Source organism: Pristis pectinata, chromosome 3 (assembly GCF_009764475.1).
Source record: "Pristis pectinata isolate sPriPec2 chromosome 3, sPriPec2.1.pri, whole genome shotgun sequence".
In the NCBI taxonomy this organism is placed as follows: domain Eukaryota; kingdom Metazoa; phylum Chordata; class Chondrichthyes; order Rhinopristiformes; family Pristidae; genus Pristis; species Pristis pectinata.
This window is the reverse complement of record NC_067407.1, coordinates 129,252,623-129,272,306: the sequence shown is the minus strand read 5'-3', so window position 1 is coordinate 129,272,306 and position 19,684 is coordinate 129,252,623. Positions and strand designations below refer to the sequence as shown.

Here is a 19,684-nt window from a genome sequence, read left to right as displayed (position 1 = left end):
CCTGAAATTTATTTCCCTCCATGGATGCTGCCTGACCTGCTGAGTTCCTCCGGCACTTTTTGTGTATTCCTCCAGATTCCAGCATCTGCAGAATTTTTCGTGTCTTAGGTTGAAAGTAATTGGTAGAAGAATTAGAGGGGAGATGAGGAAACAAATTTCACCCACAGGATGGTATGGTTCTGGGTGGGATGACAGGGCGGTAAACACAGAAGCCCCCTTGATATCTAAACAGTACTTGGATGTGCATTTGAAGACTTGGAGGGCTACAGACCTTGTGCTGGAAGATGGGTTAGGATAGCTCTTTTTCTGTAGCATGACCAGGAGGGGTTGAATGGCCTCCAAATGCATCATAAATTTTCTGTGATTCAATAAGATGCTCCATTAAGTGGCAAGAACATATCTTGGCCAATGAATAAACCAATAATGAGAAAAGGCTTGGAAACAATTACAAGGATTTAACTGATATATTGATCATTCTCTTAAGTATCGAGCCATTTCTTCCCTTCAGGCTCCAATTCTCAACACAGTACAATCCCATTAGCAATACACACAAAAGGTGCTGGAGGAACACAGCAGGTTAGGCAGCATCTATGGAGAGAAATAAACAGTCAACGTTTCGGGCTGAGACCCTTCATCAGGACTGGAAAGGAAGAGGGCAGAAGCCAGAATAAGAAGGTGGGGAGAGGGGGAGGAGCACACACAGGCAGGTGATAGGTGAGTTCAGGTGAGAGGTGAGTCCAGGTGAGAGGGGGAAGGTAGGTGGGTGGGGGAAGGGGGAGATGTAAGAAGCTGAGAGGTGATAGGTAAAAGAGGCAAAGGGCTGAGGAAGGAGGAATCTGGTAGGAGAGGGCAGTGGACCATGGAATAAAGGGATGGAGGTAGGGAATGGATGGGTAGGTCATGAGGGCAGGGGAGGGGAAAGAGAAGGGGGAGGGGGCCACAGGAGTGAGGGAAGACAAAGGAGGGCAGGAAAGGGAGAAAGAAAGGGGGGTAGAAGAGGGGAGGGGTTACCGGAAGTTAGAGAAATCGATGTTGAGGCCATCAGGTTGGAGACTCCCAAGGTGGGATATGAGGTGTTGTTCCTCCAATCTACGTCTGGCCTCAACGTGGCAGGAGAGGAGGCCGTGGATAGACACGTCAGTATGGGAGTGGGATGTGGAATTGAAGTGGCTGGCCACCGGGAGATCCTTGCTTTTGCAGCGGACAGAGCGAAGGTTCTTGATGAAGCGGTCACCCAATCTGTGTTGGGCCTCACTGATGCAGGTGGTTCGGATAAGATGACTGGCGGAAGGTATAGGGGGGATGTCAGGGGTAAGGATTTTTTTAGCAGGGAGTGGTGAGTGTGTGGAACGCACTGCCGGCAGAAGTTGTAGGGGCAGATACATTAGGGACATTTAAGAGACTCCTAGATAGGCACATGAATGATAGAGAAATGGGGGGCTATGTGGGAGGGAAGATATTGGTACAATATTGTGGGCCGAAGGGCCCGTACTGTGCTGTAATGTTCTATGTTCTATGTAGAGGAGGCCGCACCGGGAGCACCGGATGCAATAAATGACACAGGTGAAGCACTGCCTCACCTGGAAGGAATGTCTAGGGCCCTGAATGGTTGTGAGGGAGGAGGTGTAGGGACAGGTGTAGCACTTAGTGCGGTTGCAGGGATAAGTGCCAGGAGGGTCATCAGTGGGGAGGGACGAGTGGACAAGGGAGTCGCGGAGAGGGCGATTCCTGCGGAAAGCGGAAAGAGGGGGTGAGGGGAAGATGTACAGGGTGGTGGGATCCCGTGGGAGGTGGCAGACGTTGTGGAGAATGATGAGTTGGATCCCATTAGGACCGGTTGTCCTGCCATTCCCACCATCCTTTGCACGTGAGGACCCGCATTGAGGGGTAGAAGGTTCTCCGAATGCAGAGGGTCTCACAGCTAATCCCAAAAACACCCCTGCCAGCTGGAATGAGAATTGATCAGGAGCATGGAGGCTGGCTACATGCCCTTTCTTCCTTGACAAAAGCCAATGAGACCAATTGCCCTTGGCCTGATAACCCCCAGCTGAGATGAACATATTCATATAGTTATGTGAAGCAGATTGCATAGAAAATGGCCAAAATCCTCAACTGGTTTGTACCAGTATTTCCCATCTCCAAGCGCTTCTTCCCGCCTTCTTCACCCAAAACCTCTCCATGTTTCCAATTATTCCTTCCTCCACCATGTATTTAACGAGCTTTCTCTTCAGACCGTTGATTCTGTTCACTTTAATTGACTTGGAAATGTTCCGGCTTCCCGATATTGTCGCCGGGTCTAATTCCAGCAACTCCCTCCCCAACGTCACTGTGGGAGCACCTTCACCTGAAGGACTGTGGTCACTCACCCCCAGCTTCTCAAGGGGAACTGTTGTTGGGCAATCGATGCTGGCCTTCCCAGTGACATCCAGATCCCAGAAATATATGAAATTATCCATTCTCTATGGTTGCAACTTCCACATGCCCTTTGCCCTCAGGGTAAAGTTTCTCCCGAAGTCTCTACTGGATGTATTAGTGACTACCTTTAGAGTCATACTTCATGGAACAAGGCCTTTCAGCCCACTGAGTCCGTGCCGACCATCAACCACCCATTCACACCAATCTTACATTAATCCCATTTTATTTTCCCCACATTCCCATCAACTCCACCCACCTACACACTGGGGGCAACTTACCGCGGCCAGTTCACCTACCAACCCACACGCCTTTGGGATGTGAGAGGAAACCAGAGCACCCGGAGGAAACCCACACAGTCACCGGGAGATCATACAATCTCCACATAGACAGCTCCTGAGGTCAGGATTGAAGGCACGTTTTGTGTGGATTTACTGGTGATTATTTTCTATTTATGACCCATAGTTCTATGCAAGTGGAAACATTTTCCTCGCCCTACCCTGTTAAATCCCTTTCATTACCTGGAACTTCCCTAACTCTCCCAACCTTGCCCCCTCTCTCCAGTTAGAATTCGAGCAACCTTGGACCAGGCTGTTCAATAGGTCTCTGTCGTACAGTGCACTTCACCACTCTATTCAAAGTAACTGCAATGATCAGATCTTCCTGACACAGCAACTGAGCATTTAAACAGTAGATCCGGTGTGGGTGTGGGGGCTGCAGGGGAGGGGTGAATCCCCTCACTGAGCACCACCAGCGACAGACTCACCGTATCGGGAGGGTGCAGCAGCCGTCTGCGGTCAATCGGGTCGGAGTCTCGTGGCTGTCGGGAGGGCAGTCGATCTGCTGACTGGCGGGGCACTCCACCGTGCTGCAGTCCACATTGTAGACTACGAGAGGCAAAAGAAAGAGCGTCAACATTGGTCACATTACCCCCGCTCTTTGCTCAGCACCTGGTGACACGAGAGTGAAGCTGCTCGGGCGCTGGTGCACTTGGCATGCCCACTGCTGCTTCGTGCCCCCTCCACATCCTTCTCTACGGGCTGAGGATGGGAGGGAGTTATAGAGAAATACAGCATGGAAACAGGCCCTTTGGCCCACAGAGTCGTGGTTGGGGGGGGGGGGGTGGTGGGCGGGGGGGGTGTTCAATTGGGTGAATGGGAGGGATGAACTGGAGACACAATAGACTGTAAATGCTGGTATTTGGAGCGTTGGGACGTTGGAGGAACTTAGTGGGTCAGGCAGCACCTGTGGAGGGAAATGAACAGTTGCTGCTTCCTAGTCCAGGTGAAGGGTCTCGACCCGAAACGTCGACTGTCCATTTCCCTCCATAGATGCTGCCTGACCCACTGACTTTCTCCAGCGTCTTGTGTGTTGGGAAGGATGAACTTCCCTCCTCAGGGAGGTCAGGAACCAAACCGCAGAGATTTAAGGTAACGGGTAGACAGATTGGGGAGCTGAGGAAATCTGAAGGATGGTGGAGAACTGGAATAGAACATAGTACAGCTCAGAACAGGCCCTTCGGCCCACAGTGTTGTGCCGACGTAGCTATTCCCTCCTACCTACAGAATGTCCATATCCTTCTATTTTCCTCTCATTCATGTGCCCATCCAAGCCCCTCTTAAAAGCCCCCAATGAATTTGCCTCCACCACCCTATCAGGCAACACATTCCAGGCATCCACCACTCCCTCAGTAAAAAACGTACCCCTCACGTCTGTTCTGAACCTACCCCCTCTCACCTTAGATGCATGCCCTCTGGTATTGGATCACTCAATAATGGGAAAAAGATATTGCTTGTCCACACTATCTGTGTCCCTCATAATTTTATACACTTCCAACAGATCACCCCTCAGCCTCCGCTGCTCCAGAGAAAAGAGCCCAAGTTTGTCCAGCCTCTCCTGATAGCACATGCCCTCTAATCCAGGCAGCATCTTGGTAAACCTCCTCTGCACCCTCTCTAAAGCCTCAACATCCTTCCTATAGTGAGGTGACCAGAACTGCACGCACTACTCTAAATGCGGCCTAACCAGAGTTCTATAGAGATGCATCATAGCTTCTTGACTCCTATACTCAATACCTCGATTAATAAATGCAAGCATTCCATAAGCCTTCTTAAACACCCTGTCTACCTGTGTAGCCACTTTCAATGAGCCAAGGACTTGCACCCCAAAGTCTCTCTGCTCTTCAACACTGTTAAGGTTCTTGCCCAAGAGTGTACTGCCTCTCAACATCAGTCCTACCAAGGTGCAACATCTCACATTTATCGGGGTTAAACTCCATCTGCCATTTCTCTGCCCTCATCTGCAGCTGATCTATATCACGCTGTATCCATCGCCAGTCCTCTACACTATTGGTATCGTCTGCAAACTTACTAACCCATCCATCAACATACTCATCCAGGTCATTTATGGAATGTACTGCCTGAAATGCTGGTGGAGGCTAAAAGCTCTACATTTTAAAGGCACCCAGATGAGCTGGTCAACTGTCATAATTCAAGGCCACGGATTGGGAACTGGGAAGGGCAGCCACCCTAAATGGCTCTTTGTTGAGTAGCATAAAAATGAGGGGTCAAATGGCCTCCTACTGTGCCTCTGATATTCATGTTTCTATCAGTACAGTCTTTCTGCGAACAAGATATGTCACCGTATTATGATTGTCAGTTACTCCTGCATTTATCATCAAGCTTGCCCCATCAGTGTAGCCTAAGTGTCGTTCCATTACTCAAGAAGGGAAACAGGGATAATCCTGGAAACTATAGACCGGTGAGTCTCACATCAGTGGTAGGGAAGTTACTGAAGAGGATTCTTAGGGATAGGATTTAAGAGCATTTGGAAAACCATGGCCTAATTAGGGACAGTCAGCATGACTTTGTGTGGGACAAGTCGTGTCTTACCAACTTGATTGAGTTTTTCGAGGAAGTGACGAGGGTGATTGATGAAGGTAGAGCTGTGGATGTTGCCTACATGGATTTTGGTAAGGCGTTTGACAAGGTCCCTTATGGGAAGCTCATCCAGAAGATTAAGATGCATGGGAACCACAGTGTCTTGGCCGTTTGGATTCAGAACTGGCTTGCCCGTAGAAGACAGAGGGCAGTGGTTGATATAATTATTCTGGCTGGAGGCCTGTGAGTAGTGGTGTTCCCCAGGGATCCGTACTGGGACCTCTGCTGTTTGTGATGTACATAAATGACCTGGATGAAAACGTAGAAGGCTGGGTTAGTAAGTTTGCAGATGATACGAAGATTGGTGGTGTTGTGGATAGCGTAGGGGACTGGCAAAGGATACAGTGGGATTTAAATCAGTTGCATTATGAGGGGGAGAAATGGCAGATAGAGTTCAACCCGGCCAAATTTCAAGTGTTGCACCTTGGGAGATCAAATGTAAAGAGACCGTATACTGTTAATGGCAAGACTCTTAACAGTGTTAATGAGCAGAGGGATGTTGGGGTCTAAGTTCATAGCTCCCTGAAAGTGGCTACACAGGTTAATAGGGTGGTAAAGAAGCCATGTAGCATGCTTGCCTTTATTAGTTGAGGAACTGAGTTCAAGAGTCAGGAAGGTATTCTGCAGCTTTATGAAACTCTAGTTAGGCCGTACCTGGAGTACTGCATTCAGTTCTGGTTGCCCCATTATAGGAAGGACTTCGAAGCTTTGGAGAGGGTGCAGAAGATAGTTACCAAGATGCTGCCTGGATTAGAGGGCTTGTGCTAAAAGAGGAGGTTGGACAAACTTGGGTTGTTTTCTTTGGAGCAGCGGAGGCTGAGGGGAGATCTGATAGAGGTTTATAAGATTATGAGAGGCATAGACAGACAGCCAGTATCTTTTCCCCAGGGTTGAAATGTCTAATACCAGAGGGCATGCATTTAAGGTGAGAGGGGTAAGTTCAAAGGAGATGTGTGGGGCAAGTTTTTTTTTACACAGAGAGTGGTGGGTGGCTGGAATGTATTGCCTGGGGTGGTGGTGGAGGCAAATACAATAGGGGCATTCAAGAGTCTCTTAGATAGGCATATGATTGTGCGGGAAGTGAAGGGATATGCACATTGCATAGGCAGAAGGGATTAGTTTAGTTGGGCATTTGATTACTAATGTAATTGGTTCGGCACAGCATTGTGGGCTGAAGGGCCTGTTCCTGTGCTGTACTGTTCTATGTGCTATGTAAGTGTGAATTCTCAGTACCTCTACTAGTGAGGTGGGAGGGATTCCCTCCATCAGCACAAACCCAGTAATTGATTCCTTAGATCCTTCCTGATGCTTCACCCGCTTCTACCTGTACGGAGATCTTGCATTTACGTTAATAGTTACTGAAGTTTGGGAAGCTAATGGGACAAGTTTTGCTCCACACATTACCTTCTGCAACCAATTGGATAGGATGGGGTCCTGCCTTTGGCTATCTTGAATACCAGATCTTACATGGGGCAGTGGGAGGGCATGGGTGTTCATGTATGTATGTATGTCTCTTATGTGTGGGCAGATGGATCAGTGTGCACACATTTCTTTATGCATGTGTGTTTGTCGCAGTCTGTGTGTGTGTGTGTGTGTGTGCATGTGTGTGTGTGTGCATGCATGTGTGTGTATCTGTATTTAAGTATCTGTGTGAGAGAGTGTGTGTATCAGTGTGTGCTCATGCATGTGTCTGTATTTCTCTGGGGGTGTGTGTGTGTGTGTGTGTGCGCACACGCGCATGTGTGTATACCTGTATGTACGTGTCTGTGTGCTCATGCGTGTATCAGTGTGTGCTCATGCATATGTCTGTATTTCTCTGGGTGGGTGGGGGTGTGTGTGTGTGTGTGTGTGTGTGTGTGTGTGTGTGTGTGTGTGTGTGTGTGTGTGTGTGCGTGTGTGCGCGCAATTATGCGTGTCTGTGTGTGTGGTTACTTGTATATCAGTGGCTGTAGGATGGAGGAGGGCAAAATGACTGTCAGTTTCTTGAACCTAAACAGGCACAATGCTCTGTGAATACAAAAAGGCTTGAAACCATGTGTCAGTCTATTAGTAGCAAATGTGTTCATGGTTTCACTTAAAATTCCTCTGTGCTATTTTAAAGACCTCAACCTGTGGATTTTGCAATGACCACACCAATGCTTTTGCTCCAAACACTGCAAAATGCCTTCAGCCCAAGTACTCCACACAGAACCAGGGCACTTTGCTCAATAAGTGTGTCATAAGAATAACCTTGACACAGAGGTAAAGGAGGAGATGTTGTGATGGGCACTGACTGGGTGAAAGGAATCTGAATGGGGTCTGAAGGAGGTCAGAGAGGCAAGGTTTCCGGGAAGAATATCATGATGTGGGGTCTAGGTGAGCAGAATAAATAATGTACAGGAGCCTGAAGCTGGAGAATGCATGCTTGAGGCAGTTACAGAGATAGGGAGGAGAGAGGCCACAAAGTAATAATGCATAGAAAAGGTAAGTTTAAACCTACGATGCTGGGGGAGTGGGTCTAAAATTAGACGACCCAACTGCGAGGTGATGGGTGAGCAGAAAGAGATACAGAGAGGCTCGGTGAGTGGGAAATAAATCTGACAGATGGAGTATTTAGTGGGGCTCTGCGTATTTATCCATCTTGGTAGGAAGTAAAGAAAAGCAGGGTAGTGTTAAAATGGAGAGAGTCTACAGAAGGATCTGTGTGATCTTGTTCAAGAAACATAGGAAGTTAGAATATTGGTGCAGCAAGTGAGTGAAAATGATCTATATAAGTTGATTTTTGATCTATAGGGGTAGCAAGGATTTTGGAATCCAGGTAAATGGAGTTGGGGCCAAGGTCAGAGCAGCCATGATCTATTGGAGAGCAGTGCCGATGTGAAGGGCCACTGTACCATTCGTTATGCTCTGATGTTCTGGTGGAGCCTGAGACCCGAAACCTGTGACCTGGAAGGGTGAGGATCAGGAACGGGTGTAGTCCAAACATGAGAAATTGGGGCTCATCCTGTACCAGGTGTTGGACAAGTTGAGTGCAACTCAAGAGGAAATGGAGCTGGTGAGGCAGGGCTGGTTGAAAGCCAACCACTTGTCCTCTACTGGTACCCTGGCACTGGGGATGAGCAGCAAGTCCTTGCAGTGGAATCCATCCACGCATTCCACCATCCTGTCTACACTTGTGGCCGTCCAACATGGGAGGGTTCCCTCAAGGCTAATCCAAGAACCAGTGGCATCTCGACTGATATGTGGGAGATAGTGATGATCAGCAGAGGCACCAGAAAGCTTGAAGCAAGTTATCCCCAGCTAGCTAAAGTGAGCACAAAGAAATCCAAGGGAAGACCAGGTCCGGATTCCATCTCATATTCTCAAACATTATAGGAGGCCATTCAGCCCATCGCATCTATGCCAACTCTCAGAGCAATTCCATTTCACAGAACATAGAACATTACAGCACAGTACAGGCCCTTTGGCTCACAATGTTGTGCTGACATTTTATCCTGCTCTAAGATCTATCTAACCCTTCTCTCCCACATAGCCCTCCATTTTTCTATCATTCATGTGGCTATCTAAGAGTCTCTTAAATGTCCCTAATATATCTGTCCCCATAACCTCTGCCGGCAGTGCATTCCACGCACCCACTACTCTCTGTGTAAAAAACTTACCCTTGGCATCCCCCTTATATCTTCCTCCAATCACCTTAAAATTATGTCCCCTCGTATTAGCCATTTCCCCATAACCTATTCTCTCTCAGCTGCCCTTTAACTGGTCTCTGATTCTCCTACTACCTAACTACACTAAGAGTAAGTTACAGTAACTAATTAACCTATCAACCAGCACGTCTTTGGGATTTGGGAGGAAACCGGAGCACCTCGGGCAAACCCATGCACTCACAGGGAGAAGGTGCAAACTCCACACAGACAGCACTGGAGATCAGAACTGAACCTGGCTCACTGAGGCTGTGACGTTGTTGAACTAGTGCCCTGTGTGTGCAGAAACCTGACTTTAGCACAGATGGAGGTACAGTAAACTGTCATCACCAACAATGATGGACAAACCATGGCTGAGATGACTACATCAGTGGGTGATACAATGGGAAGACAGAGGGTAAGTGGATAATAGGGTGATTGATATGGTGGGAAGGCAGAAAGGATTACCGAGAATGGGAAGTCAGAGAGTGGCTCACCAGGCAAAGCAATGGGTTTGCTGAGTGACTGGATCTAAACAGAATGGATCAGAGTGATAATAATAGACAAACCGTGGATCATTGGGTCACTGCAAAGTCTTCATGGATCACTGGATAATTTTTTTTAGAACTTCATTTACAGATTGAGGTGTCAGAGGCAAGGCCAGCATTTATTGCCCATCCCAGATTGTCCTCGAGCTGGAGAACCACCTTGAACCACTGCAGTTCTTCTGTGAAGGTACTCGCAGTGCTACCCAGTGACAACAAAGGAATGGCGATATATTTCCAAGTTAGGAAGGTGTGCTACCTGGGAGAGTTTGAGAGGCCCCCTGGCTGATGCAACACTTTGGGGCAATTGAATAGTTTCTCAGTAAAGGCCTGGAGTTTGTCGACCAAGTTGAGTTTATTGTCATGTGCATGAGTATGGTGAAATACAGGTAAAATGAAAAACTTGCTTGCAGCAGCGTCACAGGTACACGGGTACAGACAACACACAGAACATAAATTATACATAAATGATACAACACAGTGAAGAGAAAAAAAGATTGTAAAACAAAAGATGAGTGCAAAAAAAACCAATCAGAGACAAGTCCGTGGTAGTGCGAGATGTCCGTAGTGTTCTGTTGCTGAGGTAGGGTTAGGGTTGTGCAGGTTGGTTCAAGAGCCTGGTGGTTGTAGGGAAGTAGCTGTTCCTGAACCTGGTGATGTGGGACTTCACAATCACAATGATGAAAGTAGTAAACTTCACCCTGTTCCTTCAGCTGCTTACTATTGCACAGTACTGACAAATTTTCTTACTTTGTGTTATACCAGGTGTGGGAAAATTCCAGAACCGGCTGCGTTGGAGGCTTGTTAGCAAAATAAACAGCACCTGGATGTACTGGGGATTGAACTTCGGAATTTGCTAAATGCTGCTGTCGGCAGTTTAAACCAGTGATGAACGTGGGATTGCTACCAGATCCCCTGATCGGCTGTTATCTCACTGCGCAGGAGGCTGGTTTCAATCAGAACTTAAAAGGGATGTTGGGCTTGGTTGGGCCAATTGATCCTAAAAATACCTATGTCCTCATTAGTGCTATTTTTAATCAGGACCCAATTGTGGTGACAACGTATAGGGTGAGGGGGAGGGCTGGGTGGGACGAAGAGGTGGGAAAAGAGGGAAGTGAGCAGAGGGGAGAAATGGGAAAGAAAGCAGGGCTTGGAGATTGGGAAAGACACGGGAATGGAGAAAGGCATGGATTAGGAAACGCATGGGAACGGAAAAGGCACAGGAATGGGAAAGGTATGGGAACAGGAAGGGCCCAATAACGGAGAGATGGAAAGAGCAGTGAAGGTCATATAGGAACAGCAAGCATTGGAAATGTCTACACAGATGGAAAAATGTGACAGGTGCCATTGAGTTTGGTTACTTATCCTCGTAAAATCAGAGGATAATCGTAATTATGGTGGAGTTTGGTGGTTGGAAGCAGTTGGACAGGGGCCTGGGTGATGAGACAACCATTAACACGACTCTTGCCTATGAAAGGATTCGATGGAGGCTGTAGCTGACATGTTGATTATCTCGTGGAGGGTTTCCACTTTCCTCAGTGCCTACCTGTGGCAGCATACCTAATCCTGGGATCTTAGGGCTCACAATCACAGCAATCTGCATTAATATTGCACCTTTAACAAAGTCCCCCCCAGAGGGGCTCATGAAACAACATCGAACATTGAGCCACATCAAGTGACCGTGGACAGGTACCCAAAAACTTGGCCAGTGAGGGTGGTCTTAAGCAACATCATACAGGAGGAGGGAAGTAGGGAGGTTTATTGGATGGATGGGGGTTTGGGGAGAGGAATTTCAGAGCTGATGTCCTTGGCTGCTGAAAGCATGGCTGCCAAATGAGGCGGCATTAAAACCGGGGAAAGATAAGGGGCTTGAATTGGAGGACTGCAGAGATGGGAGGAGGTTACAGAGATATGGAGGGAGACCCTCGAGGGATTTGAAAAGAAGGTTGAGAACTTTTAAATTGAAGTTTATGTGGACCAGGTACCATGAATCAAAGATGTGGTCTCTTATTTTGAAACTTTTCTCTCTCTTTATCTCTCCCCAGCTTCTTTCCTGTCGTTCCATGAACTTTGTCACCACAGCTTGAGCAGTGATTAAGAATTGAACTGGTTTTATTTTACCGAGATGACACAAGCAGTTAACATGGCAGAGCTGCTTATGGTGGCTTTCATGAGAGGAGGAAGGCCTGGCTACTGGAAGTAAAACATCTGAGGTGCATTGCTGTTGGAGATGACAGTCTGTAGGTTGGCATATGCTTGGAAATTTTGAGTTAAATAACTGCTGTTCTCACTTTTTTTTTAAATACTTTGTACACTTTGAAGTAGCACAGATGAAAACCAAAGGCAGGATTTCAATATGTACCAGACACTGGTATACGAGAGGGGCTAACTGTACCTGATAACAATAGTAGCAGTAACTGATCGACTGCCTGTTGAACACCTCTCATACATTATATCATCAGTCTCAAAGTGCTTCTCTTAGCCATGGGCAGATGTTACAACTACCTCAAAGGAATGAATGTACTTGTTGAGCAGAAGGGAGTTAAAGGGGTGGCGATAATGTCGCTTGAGTCTGCAGATGTAACTGAGTCCCAGTCTTAAAGTCACCCCCTCCATCCTTCCCTTCATATAGTACTGTTATGGCCCTCTGGTAAACCGAGAAATACACTTGGCTCCAGTGAAGTCGACCTGGCAGATTAGCAGTGCCGGCAGGAGGGTAACAAGCTTACGGAGACGCTCTTCATTATCAAAGTGCTCAACATTTGTCAAGAAAGTACAAACAGGAACAAGAGAAGGCCATTCCGCTCCTCGAACCTGTTCTGCTATTGTATTAGATTGGCCCAACTCCAGTTACCGAATGCAAAAGGTGGATAAATCTGCAATGATAATGGCAAAAAAATCAAACTGCTGGGGGAGCTCAGCAGGTCAGGTAGCATCTGTCGAGGGAAATGGACAGTCGACGTTTTGGGTTGAGTCCCTTCACCTGGGCTGTCCACATCCCTCTTCAGCTGCTGCTCGACCTGCTGAGTTCCTCCAGCAGTTTGTTTGTTGCTCCAGCTTCCAGCCTCTGCAGTCCCTTGTGTCTCTGGACAATATCGCTGTAACAGTGGAAGACAACACAGACAACAAGTTGTAGACGACACAGGCTGCATGCCTATGATTAGCCTCTGGTTGAAGACCACCTCCTCTTTTGAAAGTGAAAGAGCAATGACTAACAGTGTGAGATGGTCACCCTTAACAAGTAACGTCTAAAAGATGAAAAGGATTTTCCCTCACCTTTCTTGCATTCATAAAGGTCGCAGCATTCCCCTGGCTTTCCTGAAGCCTTGGACACTAGGATGCTCTGGTACCCGGGCTGGCACACCTTCCTCAAGCAGTCAGCTGGATTACACATGCAGCGACTTGGCAGCGGACAGCACTCGCCGGGTGGGGCATAGCCTTCGATCAGGATGGAGTCTTCGGGGCAGCGAGGGGAGAACTGGACCTCACACCTGGCCTTTGAGCAATCTGGCTTCTCTTCTGCAAAGCAAACAGAGGGGGAGGCGTTAGAGAAATGAGGGCGGGCTCCTTGTGTCAGCGCTACGCACCTCCCATTGATGCCTGTGGCATCTGGGTTGCTGGTCTCTTGGCACCCAGCCCCCTGCCCATCTTACCCTTATATGGGCTGCTGCCACCTTGCCCAGCTCAACATCTGCAGCCATGAGACCAGCTGGGAATTCATCCCACCCAGCTGATCTCCATTTTAGAACAAAGAACATCACAGCACAGTACAGGCCCTTTGGCCCACAACATTGTGCTGACATTTCATCCTGCTCTAAGATCTATCTAACCCTTCTCTCCCACATAGCTCCCCATTTCTCTATCATTCATGTGGCTATCTAAGAGTCTCTTAAATGTCCCTAATGTATCTACCCCCATAACCTCCGCCGGCAGTGCGTTCCACGCACCCACCACTCTCTGTGTAAAAAACTTACCTCTGACATCCCCACATACCTTCCTCCAATCACCTTAAAGCTACGTCCCCTCGTGTTAGCCATTGTCGCCCTGGGAAACAGTCTCTGACCGTCCACTCGATCTATGTCTCTTATCATCTTGTACACCTTATTCTTCCTCTCACATATCCAGGTCTTATTGAATGGATCTCTTGTACGATAAAGATGGACTCACAATCTACCTCGTCATGGCCCTTGAGCCTCATTGTCAACCTGCACAGCACTTTCTCAGTAACTGTAATTGCAACACTATATTCTGCATTCTGTTACAGCTTTTCCCTTTGTACTATCTCGATGTACTTATGTTGTGAAATGATCTGTACGCATGGCATGCAAAACAAGGTTTTTCACTGTGCCTCGGTACGTGCGACAATAATAAACCAATCACCAATTGTTCTAGCCTTCTGCAGGAATGTTCCTTCCATTATTTCCTGATATTCTCCTTCCTGCCTGTACCCTCCCATTCTCTCCCTTCATCCCTCTCTTTCCTCCTCCCACACTCCTTACTTTCTTGCTCGCCTTTCTTCCTTCGTCCCTCTCCCTTCCTTTTCCCTAGGAATAATGCAGGACAGCAAGCAGAAGCAGGCATCCCTGACAATTATTTGCCTTGCACAATTGAAGGACATTGGCCTCTCCTGCTGCCCAGGGCTGAGGTCAGTGCTGTTCCTGTTCTCCACCGCTCCTGCACCAGTGCACGCTCGGGAATGCTGCAATGCTCTCTCTTGATTTAACTTTCTTTTTATCTTTTAATATATTTTGTTTATTTTTTGATCTGACATCAGCCTTCTTTGAAGGTCGGCTGAGCACAGCTCAGGCATTAGGGAGATAAGAGGAATGAGGGAGGGAGGGAGGACAGAAGAGAGAGCGCAGATCACACAGGCTTGAAATGATGTAACCACTAAGCAATTCAGTGCAATTTGCCTAATCTTGGGTTGTGGTTAAACACACTGTGCAGTCAGGGAAAATAACCAGCCCCGTGTTGATCCCTGGCTTGTGGATCATCGGCCCAAGTTGGCTTGAGGGAGGGGAATATCCCGCGCAAGGTGGCAGGCTGGAAGACCCCAGCTCCTGACGACAATCTGAAGATACCTGGGGAAAATGTGTGGGGGCTCCGAGCAGCAGGATTGGGACTAGCTGTGTTACTGGAGCAGAAATCCAGAGGTCTGGACTAGTGACCTGCAGACATGAGATCCCATCCTTCCAGTGTATGGGGTGGGAGATTTAAATTCACACAATTAACCAACACTGGAATAGAAGTAATGGTGCCTGTGAAGGTAGTAGATTGTCATCACAAACCCATTTGTGTTTGAAAGATCAACCCCGCCTCTATGCAGGAGTATTAGAGCAGGAGTATTAGATAAGATATCTTTATTAGTCACATGTACACTGAAACACACAGTGAAATACATCTTTTGCATAGAGTGTTCTGGGGGCAGCCCACAAGTATTGCCACACTTCCAGCACCAACATAGCATGCCCACAGCTTCCTAACCTGTACATCTTTGGAACTTGGGAGGAAACCGGAGCACCCAGAGGAAACCCATGCAGACACGGGGAGAATGTACAAACTCCTTACAGACAGCAGTGGGAATTGAACCCGGGTCACTGGCACTGTAATAATGTTGCGCTAATCGCTACACTACCATATCTGCCCCGATGGATCCATGGTAATGTGGTTGATTGTTAAATGTTCTCCGGAGTGGCCCCACACACGTGGCTGGGGATGGACAATAAATGTCTGTTGTGCTGGCTGCCCCAGTGAATGAATAGTGGCACCAAAAACCCACTGGAACCCTCAAAGCTGAATTTCAAGAAGAGTTTTCAGGGAGGGTGGGGAAGTGGAATTGGACAGAATATAAATCAGAGGCACCATGGGCTGAATGGCCTCCTCTGTTGTATGGCACTTTGAAAAGAGCGATAATGGAAATGGGGGCTGTTTGCAGAAGCGTAAGCTTCGCTCTGCTGTTACGAGCCCTCGATACTAGTCAGTGGTCGCTGCTCTGGGCAGGAAATTCCACTGTAGCTTTGCCAGGAGAATCAAGGGCCAACGTTGCTAGTATGATAAGACTATTGAATGGTTCCCTTGTATGATAAGATGGACTCTTGACCTCACAATCTACCTTGTTTGACCTTGCACTTTATTGTCTACTTGCAATGCACATCCCTGTAGCTGTGACACTTTAGTCTGTATTCTGTTATTGTCTTTACCTTGTACTACCTCAATGCACTCTGTACCCTCAATGCACTGTGTAATGAATTGATCTGTACGATTGGTATGCAAGTCAAATTTTTCCCTGTACCTCAATACAAGTGACAATAATAAACCAATACCAATGTACACAGAGCTTGTTACCGAAAAGCTTGGCGATTTCTCATAACCTACTTGTGGTCTCTCCAGCGCACAATTCCAAGAGGCCACTGTTTGATTGAAAAAATCTGCTTGGCTCCACTAAGCTCCCTCCCAGTCCCCAGTCACAGCCGTAAATCGGTCGGCACTTTCCATAATGATGTCCTTAACCCTGTCACTATCACTGCCACACTGGAAGCCATCACTGAGACATCGACGCTGCTCTTTCAGCTCTTCGCCACACAATGTAGCCCAGCGGGACGTGTCCCTGGATAATGGCCACAAAACCAATCTTACCAGCTGACACCTCCTACACCAAGTTAGATTGGATTCTGACACACATTTCATAAATGCTCCTTTTGTAGTCGAAGTACCAGACCCCAGTGACTACCAGCGGAAAAAAAACCTCCGAAAGATGCGGCAAATGCAATTTGAATTTCAAATCTCCAGCAGCAGAACAGTGTCCCTTCAGTCACCTTCAGAGCAAACTAAACTTTGCAGAAATTTTTCTTTTGAATTCTCCTTGTTGTTACCTTCTCCTCCATGCACTCTCTCCCTCCCTCACACACACACACGCCTCACAGCTCAGGTGAGGGTTTTGACTGTATTTCTATATTCCTGGGGTACCATCGCGCAAGTAGTGGAGCGGCTGCCTCACAGCTCCAGCGACCCCGGTTCAATCCTGACCTCCGCTGCTGTCTGCGTGGAGTTTGCACGGTCCCCCTGTCACTGCCAGCCATCCACCCCCCCGCCCCCCACCGCCCCCTGCACCAGGTTGCTCTGGTTTCCTCCCACATTGCAACAACGTGTGGCTTGGCAGGTTAGTTGGCCGCTGTAAATAACCTGTAGTATTGGTGGTTGGTGGAAGGGTCAGAGGGGAATCAATGGGTATGTGAGAGAAAATGGGTCATAGGGAAATTAATGGGGGAATGGGATTGATTGGATTGCTCTGAGAGCTAGTACAGACTCAATGGGCTGAATGGCCTCCTATATTGCAAGGAAATATAAAACATAATACAAATGAGGGCAGGTACGGTAGCATAGTGATTAGCATAATGCTTTACAGCGCCAGCGACCCGGGTTCAAATCCGTCCACTACCTGTAAGGAGTTTGTACGTTCTCCCTGTACATGTGACTAATAAAGATCTTATCTTATCTCTTGTCCAACTGCAAGAACGTGTCTGCATGGCAAAGAATCAATAGTGGGTGCAAACCACAATGGTATCACTGTATCATGCTATTGGGAGGATCTCCTAAGGGACACTGTCTATGTGGAACACTTTTCCCCTTCTCTTTGACACATATCCGTACCGCGTGTAGCTTGCAGAGTCACGGGATAACCTTCTGGTCCTGCTGCCGACTCGGAGGGCCCATTGGCACTCTGGACCAGTGCTGCTTCAACAACGAGAGGGTCAGTCGCAGTGCCTCCTGGTTTCCTGGCACTCGCCTCTCAGTCGCCCTGTCAGGACCTTGGAGTTGGGAAGGTGCAGCTGCCGAGACTGCCCACAGGCACTTGCTGAGCAGCTGTTGTTCAAACAACAACCTGGAGGGTATTATGATGAGTGGCATCACTGAGCGTGGGAATTGGCATGGGACGGGTAGAACTGGGGCATTTCAAGTCCTTGGCTCTTCCACTGTTACATGGAATCATGCAGTACAGAAACCCTTCGGCCCAACATGTCTATGCTAGCCATCAATTACCTATCTATCCTAATCCCAATCCCATTTACTAGCACTTGGTCCATAGCCTTCTCTGCCTTGTCTATTCAATTGCTCTTTTAAATAGAGTGCCTGCCCTCCACCACTCCCTCAGGCAGTACGTTCTTCACCTTCCCATCCCATTGCCTTCTTACTAATATAGTTAGCTACAGCTGTCCTGTATGTAAGATAGAATGATGAAGCCCACTTCCAGCAACAGTGAGCCCACAGACACACTTGGCTCTTCATTTCAATTAGCTTTAATAGGACCACTGACAAAGATCTCATTTTCCATTTCATTTTTCTCATTTTCGTATTGATCAAAGCGCTGACATTTGAGACGATCAAGTGTTCCGTGTGTAAATTTAGGGCAATTAACCTTTGGTATATTGTCAATCACTTTCTACTTTAAAAACCAGGCAATTGGAAAATGAACCCAGCCAACAGAGCGCAATAATTGGTTTCAGTACAAGCTTTCTGTCTTAAAAAAAGGGAATTGATTAGACTGTTTTTAGAGTTTTTAAATTATAACCCATAGCTTGAAGTTACTGCAACATATTAAACAAGGATATCTAATTAAATGCCGTAAGTTAAGGGAAGTCTAGCCATGTGGGAACCCAATTGCCAATCAACATTCTCTCAAGGGAGAAATTGCAATTTCTGATCAGTGCCTCCTCAAATACTTTAACGCCACTTTTATGATGATCTGCTTCTTCCCTTCAACACACGATTTAAATCATCAGCAAATTCCTGCTAAACCCATTGTGGGGAACTCAATTCCCTTTACCATCGGCTATGACTTTAGGAAGGATGGGGATTAAATGTGAACTGGGTTGAGGGTTATTTCTAAAAAACGGCCAGGCTTTGTACCACTTTATACAACCAGTCACAGGCACAGTCGTGGATCCACACACGTAATCACATGCACACTTGCAGTCACACGTACTCACACGCACATGCACAGACATAGAAACACATCCACACTTACATATGCTCATACAAACATATGCACATTCATGCATGCGTGTATTACAGACTTTCATTCTAATGACTTAACAGCTGTGTACAGTTCAGTCAACTGTGAGCGCGCATAATTAAAGAGGAACGCGGGCTATGTGCAAAATGGCAAAATCCAACAAACCTCAGACACAAGAGTTAGCAGAAGCAGGGCTGTGAACGACCTATCCCAATGCGGCTAAGCTCTCTGTAAAAGTTTTATTTGCCACAATGATTCCGTTGGATGGATCTTGTTTTTGTGTAATTGTGTATTACAGGGAGGAACGAGGCAGCTAACCCCATAGAACATAGAACACTACAGCACAGTACAGGCCCTTCGGCCCACAATGTTGTGCCGACATTTTATCCTGTTCTAAGATCTATCTAACCCTTCCCTCCCATATAGCCCCCATTTCTCTATCATTCATGTGTCTATCTAAGAGGTTCTTAAATGTCCCTAATGTATCTGCCCCACAACCTCTGCCGGCAGTGCGTTCCACGCACCCACCACTCTCTGCGTAAAAAACTTACCCCTGACATCCCCCTTATACCTTCCTCACATACTCACACACACCCCCACTGAGGCCCAGCTTTGCCCCACCTCACAAAGCCATAATCTACACCCCATTTTAACCTTAATGATATCTGATCAACCAGCTCAGCACTTTGTTTCCACACCCAATTAATCCCATGTTGCTGGCAGACTGCTGATACACATCTAACAGCAAACTCCTGACTAATTGTTAGATCTAGTGATTAAGGACCTCAGTTCACATGGGGTGGAGTGGACTTGCTGAAGGTGTGCAGATTACTCAAAGAAAAAAACTGCAGATGCAGGAATTCTGAAAAAATAATTGAAAATGCTGAGGACACTCAGCATGACAGGTGGAGGCAGAATTGAAGCTAATGATTCAGGTCAATGATCTGAGCAGATGTAAGGTCATTGCTCTCAAAGGTTAACTTTATTTCTTTCTCCACTAATGCGGCCTGGCTTGTTGAGTGTTTCCAGCATCTGCGAGGTTTAGTTTTGGATGCTTCAATACTAGACCTACGGTACTAGTTTCCTGGAAGCAGCTAATGTCCGAGAGCGAAC

General features: G+C 47.3%; 1 protein-coding gene across 1 annotated transcript in view; it reads right to left on the bottom strand.

Moving 5' to 3' along the window:
- Positions 1-19,684, bottom strand: part of crim1 (cysteine rich transmembrane BMP regulator 1 (chordin-like)) — a 227,886-nt gene that overhangs the window by 108,782 nt on the left and 99,420 nt on the right. Inside the window, exons 3-4 of the mRNA XM_052011175.1 lie at positions 12,835-13,077; positions 3,179-3,299 (exon numbers count right to left, since the gene is read on the bottom strand). Coding sequence (XP_051867135.1) covers positions 3,179-3,299; positions 12,835-13,077 — 364 coding nt within the window. The remainder of the gene's footprint in view (positions 1-3,178; positions 3,300-12,834; positions 13,078-19,684) is intronic.